The 8,630-nt window shown below is 34.0% G+C and overlaps 1 protein-coding gene across 1 annotated transcript; it reads left to right on the plus strand.

The window, feature by feature from the left end:
* The first annotated feature begins 4,217 nt into the window (after positions 1–4,217).
* On the plus strand, positions 4,218–5,280 carry LOC115697869 (RING-H2 finger protein ATL33). Its single transcript, XM_030625031.2, has one exon. It carries the CDS (start codon positions 4,446–4,448, stop codon positions 5,058–5,060), a length of 615 nt encoding a protein of 204 aa, XP_030480891.1. The 5' UTR covers positions 4,218–4,445; the 3' UTR covers positions 5,061–5,280.
* Positions 5,281–8,630: the final 3,350 nt, after the last annotated feature.

An 8,630-nucleotide genomic window follows, 5' to 3' on the forward strand; every position in this document is an offset into this window, starting at 1 on the left:
TTACACCCTACAATGTATTTTATCCTTAAAACACTTGGCCCCGTATAAATGATATTTCAGCTTATGTGAAATGAGATCTCCACCATTTATTTTCGTTTGGTCAAGCTCGAAGGAGATCATCCTTAGCTTACTATTCGCCAGATAGAAGCTATAGATTCCATGTTTATGCTAGCGCTCCCACTCAATTGCACTACCGAGTTCCCAAAAAGTACGTATCACCCTGACTTAAAAGTAGGCTTAACTAACAATTCAAGGAACACGAATAGCCTTTCAAGATTGAGCCTAATCATAACAGGATTAAGATCATTTGATCTAGGATCAACTAGGCGATATTGACTTGAATAGATTTTACGGTAAGTTTAATTAAATCTAAGTCAAAGTTCAATATCGGTCCCTTCCGATGCATACTCCATGCATCCAACCTGAGCTTTACTTTAACCAATGCTCTGGAAAGAACATAGCACTTCTCCAAATGCAAGTAAACTCTGTTGTAGATTATCATATCAGTAAAACCCTGTGTCTGATAAATCTAGGACACTTTATTCACATAGTCATGTTTACTTTCCAATGTGTTGACGGCACAATAAACAGGATCAAGTATGTGAAAAGGGTTTTAGATGAATTTATACATTATGTACATATAATCATGAAATAAATCATGTGAACCATGCAACATTAAATGTTATTTCTAATCTATATTAATAAGTAAATCTGATTATATTGAAATGAGTTTTATTTAGGGCAAAAAACCCAACAGTTTCAGCACTAAAAAATCAGAGCAAGAGATCCAAGTTTAGATATTGATAATGCTCTGCTACAGAAAGGAATCAAGGGCTAGATATCTGAATGGAAGGAGTCATTATATTCCGCTGCACCCAATGTAAGGTTTCCTAAACTTTATATGTGTTTAGTTCATCGTTTTAGAAAGTTCATATTTAGGGTGTTAATCAACATACTTGTGAGTAGATCTAAGATCCTGGTAAAATAAATTCCAACACGGTGGTGCTACAACCGATCGAAAGATCCATTGGGGGTCTTGGGATAAGCTTTGTCACCCTAAATGTCGTGGAGGTTTGGGATTACAGAACATGGGACATTTCAATCAAGTAATGCTTGCCAAATTATGTTGGAAAATTCTGACAAAACCTCAATCTTTGCTGGCGTGGGTTCTTAAAGAGACTTACTGCCCAAACTAGGGGTTGTTATAGGTGCAATTAATAGCTCACACTTCCTATATGTGACGTAGTTTCATCTGGGGTTGTGATTTGCTGGTTAAGGGGCTCTGTTGGAGACTTTGTTCGGGGTCTAATACTAGAATCAATGAAGATAGATGGCTTCCTAGAAGCTTTCCCTTCTCCCTTCGGGTTCGGGTAAATGTCCCTCCTAATACAAAGGTAAATTATCTAATAGATGAGGATGGCAGGTGGAATGAGTCGCTGGTTCATAACTTGTTTAATGTTGATGATGTTGTTGGGTTTTATGCCCTAAATAAAACTCCATTTCAATGTAATTCGTATTATTCAATATCAATAAAGAAACAGAAGTATTTTTCATTCATTTGTGTATTTTTTGGTTCACATTGTCAGTTACTTATCTATTTGATTTATAAATTCATCCAAACCCTTTTCACATTCTTGTTCTTGTTTATTGTGTCGTCAGCACAGTGGAAAGTAAACAAGACTATGTGATTAAAGATTCCTAGATTTATCAAAACATTGGGTTTACTGATATGACAATCTACAACAGAGTTTACTTGCATTTGGAGAAATGCTATGTTCTTTCCAGAGCATTAGTTAAAGTAAAGCTTGGGTTGGATGCATGGAGTATGCATCGGAAGGGACCGATATTGAACTTTGATATAGATTTATTAAACTTACCGTAATATCTATTCAATTCAATATCACCTAGTTGATCAAATTATGATTATAACAATGGATAATTAATAGCGTGTCTATATGGTGGAACATATAGAGTGTTCTATACAGCTGAGAGTGCAATTCTAAGTTCTATGCGTGGATTCAACGAAGAAGTAATAAGTCAGTAAATTTACTTGGTAAATTCTTGATCTGCTTATTGGAAGCTCGGATATATAGGCCCATGGTCCCCACACTAGTTGAGACAATACTACTTATAAGACTCATTTAATTGGTTTTGATTAATCAATTATAATTGTAAAGTTAGACTATGTCTAGTTTGTGAATTTATCACTAAGCAAGGGCAAAACTATAAAGAAAGAGTTTCTACGGTATATTTGTCAATTAAGAGACTTTGACTAGTATAATTAATAAATATATTAAATGACAATATTATTTAATAATTAATTTTAGTTATTAAATAGTTGAAATTGGCATTTAAATGGTTGAATTTGAAATTTGGTGTTTTTGAGAAAATGAGATGTAGAAATGATAAAACAGCCAATTACAAAAGTGGGGCCCATATCCACAAGCCTTGGCCAGCCACTTATGTAGGATTTATCATTTAATATTTTCATTATTTTAATGCCAAATAATTCAAACCTAACCCTAGGTGGCATACTATAAATAGGTAGTGATGGCTTCAGGAAAAATGATGCATCTTCTTCCTTTCATAGAAAAACCTGAGCCTTTCTATCTAATCTAGCTGCCACCTCTCTTTCCTTCTTCTTCATTTTTTGTTTCGAACCCCTTAGTGATAGAGTAGTGCCCACACTCAGCAAGTGGTACCTCAATCATAGTGTGGAAGATCGTGAAGAATCCAAATTCAACAAAAGGACATTCGGACTCAGATCATGGTGATACTCTACGACAGAAAGGAAACAAGGGTTAGAGATCTGAGTGGAAGGCGACATATTATTCCGCTACACCCAATGTAAGGTTTCTCATACTTTATATGTGTTTACTTATAATCGTTTTAGAAGTTCATATTTAGGGTGTTAAACAACATACTTGTGAGTAGATCTAAGATCCTGGTAAGATAATTCCAACAGATGTTCCCTGGGTTTTGGGGTTGTGCCAAGTAAGTGTAATTTGGAGGACGATCTCGTTTGGAATTTTCCTCTAATGGCATCTACACTGTGCGAAGTGGGTATAAAGTGATCACATTATTTCAAACAGATACAAAGTGCCCTTCCTATGAAAAGGTTGAGAGCTGGTGGAAGTTTATTTGGAACTTGGGGGTTAGTCTGAAAGTAAAAAAGAAAAATTTGAAGTTGTGTTGGAATTGGCTCCCTATTAAAGCCAATCTGGCTCATAGGGGGCTATTGTTTCCAACGGATTGCAGCAGTTATGGTTACCTAATGGAGACCATTTTCCACGCTCTTTGGCTTTGTCCTGCCCTCCGTCCTCTCCGGAAACACACAGGTTGGTATCACTTATTCCCCAAACAGCATCTTGAACCATGGGATTTCTTGCAGCAAATTCATGAAACCCAACCCAACATTTGTTTTGAAAGATTTGTCACTTTATCTTGGCTGGTTTGGTTCAGGAGGAATAAGAAATGTTTTCAACATAGTGTTGCTCCCATCACTCAATGGATGTTGTGGGCAATCGAGCAGGTGGATTATCATCAAGTTCATATTCCAACTACAGCTGCTGCCACTTCTTCTTCCTCGGGTAAAGCTTTATTTTGGTCAAAGGTTGATGATGAAACCTTGTTACTCAACTGTGATGCTGCTATTGATCTTGCTTCCCAAAGAATGGGCAGATTTTAGGCGCTGCTGTGCCTATAGGAAGGGTGTTTGCTCGGTGTTGGTGGCTGAGGGGTTGGCTATTAAATTGGGTCTTGAATTGTGTCAAAAACTCAATGTTCACTCTTTTTTCTTAACTACAGATTGTGCCAATCTGATTGACTATTTGAAGCAGAGGGCTCATTGTTAGACCCATTGGAGCGCCCTATTAGATGATTTGTTGGATGGCAGATTGTTCCGTCCTTGTGCTGGTTGTTTTTCATTCCTCCCGTGGCAACAATAAAACTGCTCATATTCTTGCCAAGTTGGCTATAATTTTCAATTGTAATTCTGTTTGGGAGGACAAGTTTCCATCTGATTTGAATAGTTTCTTTGTTTCTGATAAATTGGTCTTGATGTAGTTTGTTTTTGCTGTTGGTTAATAAAAGTTTCTTTCTAAAAAAAATTAGATTGAATTGTGAGAATTAGATTAATTAGATTAGTATTCACTACTAATTGTACCTAACTTCCAATATAATATTTTAAATAGATGCCATTATATATATATATTTATCATCTTTAATAGTCAAGTGAAGTCCATTATCATTTTTTTTTTTTTTTAAAAAAAAAGTCCATTATTATTTGTTTTAAATTGATTAAAAATTAGATACAGACAAGAGAATTTTTTTTTTTTTTTTAAAAAAAAAGAAAGAAAAAAAGAATCATCCTTAACCACAATTACAATGCTAAAAACCAAACAAAAGTACCACTCTACTATCTCAGCAAGCCTCCTCTCTCCACCATGGACTACTACGCATACGCCCCTTCCACATCCTTTCCGGGTACCAACACCATCATAATCGGACCGCCGCCGCCCTTCCCGGCGCCACCGCGCTCCGTCGATCTCTCAGCCCTCGAATTCATCTTAGGCATTCTAGCCGTGATCTCCATCCCAGCCTTGATCTACACCTTCTTTTTTGCCATCAAATGCCCTCAGGACCCCTTTCGTCCACGTCGTCAGATCTCGAGTGGCAGAACGAGTAGCGCCGCCGCGAGCGACACGACGGAGGCGGAGAAACCATCAGACTCGGACGTGGTGAAGTACAAGAAAGTAAGAGACGGGAAGCAGATGGGCGAGGAGTGCCCCGTTTGTTTGATGGGTTTCGGCGAAGGAGAAGATGTAAAGGCGTTGAGCGAGTGCAAGCACGCGTTTCACAGTGACTGTATAAATCCATGGCTGGAATCTAACTCCAATTGTCCTGTTTGTCGAGCCGTCATAACCGTCGTGAAGAGCTCTTCAGATGGTAACAATAGTAGTAGTAATAGTAATAGTAATAGCAATAGCAGAGTGGTTAGGTCTTCTGGTAGAGATGATGATCGACATCAAGGTTTGCCTGATGCTTCCAATTTGGTTTGATAGTATTTTGGTAGGGATATACACACACAAACTTTACTATTTTATTTTCCCTTATAATATTATCATCTCATTATGGTGGCTGTTTATTTTTCTTTTTTTTTTTCCGGAGGGTTTTAGAATAGAGGTTGAATATGCATTATTAGACGTTTATAACTTTTTTTATTATTTAATTTTGGGGGTAATAATAGAATGATATGTCGAGCATTTTTAAAATTGGTGGAAGAGAGAATGGGGACGTTTGGCATTTAATTAATTGCATATATTCATTTATTACCTATAAATAATGTATATACAAGTTTATGGTCATTATAATAACTTAATAAAGAATAGAGAATTCAAAATAAGTTTGAAGACTTTGGAAAACAAAACATATATAGGAGGAACAGTAAGGGAATAGATTAGCATGTAGATGATGTTTAACAACTTTCTCACCAAACACAGCCTAGCTATAGTCAATATATGTGAAGTTGAATTATATGGATAGATGTTTCCGGGAAATTACTGGGGTGTGTGTGTGTGTGTAGGGGCACTTTCTGAGCAAGTACAATACTAATCGTGATCCAACAACTTCCAAAGAAGAAAAAGAAAGATAAAAATTATTATGTTTATATAAGGAGCATCATTGTGGCCACCAAAGTACCTAGCACCTATGAGATATTATTTTTACCATTTTTTATAATTTTTATTAAAAGAAAATAAATGAGATCGAATATTCAATTACACTAATAACCATACTACCCCTTACAAAAATACTAGATAAGATATCATAAGCATCGTTTAGCATATTTAAGCGATGGACAGACCCCATATCATATAAATGCATACATATTCAGTACTTGTCTTTTTCTTATTAATATTGTTTGTTTACGCGGTTATAACTGTACGTACTGTCTCAATCATGAATATGGGTCCATCTTCAACTCATACACATATACAGCTAACTTAATTATAATTCCATGGCCAACCTAGATCATAAGGATCGGTATATATAGTATAGTAGTTGCTACAACCAAACCACATTAGGTGCTTTGTGCTGGTTCTAATGAGCCAACATTCATTAGATTTCTACAATATGCTTCCTATGTTTACGAGAAGACTCAAATGGTTATGGGTGGTTTTGTGACTTAAAATAATGTGGAAACACATTTTATATATTTTGAATTTAATAAAAGTATACAGGGTGGACCAATTGTATCATTTCTGCTTTAAAAACATGTTTTTGATTTCTGGGGTTTCTTTTCTTTTTGATATTATGGTCTGTCGTGCTTCCTACGCTTGTAATTCTCAAGATTTTTGGTGTTGAACACTCTGTTTTTATCTTTCAATTTTGTCTGAAGATCATGGTTTTTCATATGACCGTGTAGTTTTTAGCAAGTTTATTCTTTATTTTTTTATTATTACTTTTAGATTCATGGGTTTTATATAATATTTCCAATCATTGGTTCATACTTATATGTTTCTTTTCTTAATATATATAATTTAAAGTGACTGAAGGTAAGGTTCATTCTGGCATTCTTTTATCTTGTTCTCTCTTTAATAAGATTAGAGTTAAGTTCTCTTTAGTTTTTTGTCATTTTTTTCATCAATGAATTCGTATAGGTTTGTTCTGTTCTAATCAATGTCAAAATATATAGAAAAAATCTTCAAAGTTTTATATAGTGTTGTTTTCTTATAAGATCTACCATTTTCTTTTGCATTTTAAATTTTGTATATTCTATTTTTAATTTTATTATTTTTCCTGTATAATCTTGTTTTGATAGTTGTAAGAGGAAAGAGTACGGAGCAAACTATAAAGTTTTCTTCAAAGAATTTGTTGTCCGAAAATTTCTTGTTTCTATAATGTTGAATTGTTATAACGGGATATATTGTAATCTTTTTGTTATTGGTTTGTTCTATATTTGCGCCATTTTTATGGCTTTGGCGCCTTACAAGGCTATAACGCCTATTATATGGCTGGCCCCTAATTATTTAGGGTAGTTTGTTTAAAATTTTACGGCTTCTTGTATTGAAAATATAACAAAATGTTGGCACAATAAAATTACAAAATAAACAAGTTATGCACTAGACAAATTTTAAGTTAAGGTATGATGTAAAGAAATTTTAAAGTGATATTTTAAAAATATTTTCAAGTGAAATAAGGTTTAAGGAGGATTAAGTTTAAACGATAATAGTTTTTAGCTATGGTTGGTTCATATTTTTAGGCATTATTAGCAAAAAGGGAAAGTGGTGGAATTTAGTATTCAGATTCTAATATTATTATTTAAAATTAATCAAGTAATTTGAAGAATAATAAATACGAAGATATTGTAATAAAAGGAGTTGGGAATACTAATTGTCAAATGCGAATTTATTGTGTTCAGATATATTTGGGAAGTCACATTTTATGGAATTTGGTTTGTAATCTATGTCGTATAAGAAGATATCATTATAAATATTTTATGGTGATACAATTTTTGGAAGTTTTACAACTTGTCTTTTGGAAATTAAAATAGGAATAATTATGTCATAATAACTGAATTGGATCATTTTAAGTAATTTCAATTCAATATAGATTGATTTGATTATAATAAAGTTTTACCATAAATAAATATGTATAAAAATTGTTTTTTTGGGATAAGTACAATAAAGAAAATTGTAATTTTTGGAAATGCGGACATTAATAATGAATTAATATGGTTGATTTTGTTTATTTTGGGAAAGATTATGGAATTAATGAGTCATTAATGCTTAATAATCAAGGTTATTTTGTTTCATTGTATTGAATTACACTAATCATTGATAATCAAGGTTATTGAATACATTATTCGTTGCTTACTTTATTATTGCGATAATTTTCAAAATAAACTTTTGATATCCTATGGATGGGAGCATTGCAGGTTTTTGTTATTGCTAGATTACATATCAAAATTTTTTAGGTTTTAGGGTCTTAGTAAGGGATAGTAATCCTAAGATGATGATGAAGTAAAATACAAGAGTTAAGTTGCTACTAGCCAAAGGGTTTCCCTTTGGCTAGTTATAGTATTTTATATGGGGATCTAGTTTTTCAATTTTGAGTTTTGAGTGTTTTGATCGGATTGATTATTTTCTAATAAAATTTTTTGGTTTTTTGATGTGTTTTCAGTTTTTTCAGATTCGTTAGCTTTGGTGACGGCTATCAACAATGGGGAGATGTATTTCAACAAGTTAGGAGTGTTGTTTGAAGATGTTATAGCTTTATTGTCTAAATTTCCGGGGGCAGTTTTGTCCCATGTAGCTCGCTCTGAGATTTTAGCGGCCCATGGCTTGGCAAAGCATGCTCTGCGGTTAGACGATGAGCTATCCTGGTTCGAGGAGATTCCAGCGCTGGTGGCGGACGTAGGCGTCGTAAATTCATGAGTGATTCTAATCACTTTGTCAAAAAAAAAAAAAAAGTATACAGGGTGGATTCTACACACATGGGACCTTTTTCTAGCAAATCAGGTTTTGCCATATCAGCTTATCTTAGTGCATGAGAAACACCAGATTATTTCTTTATTATTATTTTGCCTTTGAGAATCAACATTTTGCGAATTTTTACCACTATTACCTTTG

This window comes from Cannabis sativa, chromosome 7, assembly GCF_029168945.1.
Source record: "Cannabis sativa cultivar Pink pepper isolate KNU-18-1 chromosome 7, ASM2916894v1, whole genome shotgun sequence".
Classification (NCBI taxonomy): domain Eukaryota; kingdom Viridiplantae; phylum Streptophyta; class Magnoliopsida; order Rosales; family Cannabaceae; genus Cannabis; species Cannabis sativa.

What these genes read in the sequence shown, in the direction of transcription:
- LOC115697869 (XM_030625031.2), top strand. Translation starts at nt 4,446, where the DNA reads ATGGACTACTACGCATACGCCCCTTCCACATCCTTTCCGGGTACCAAC.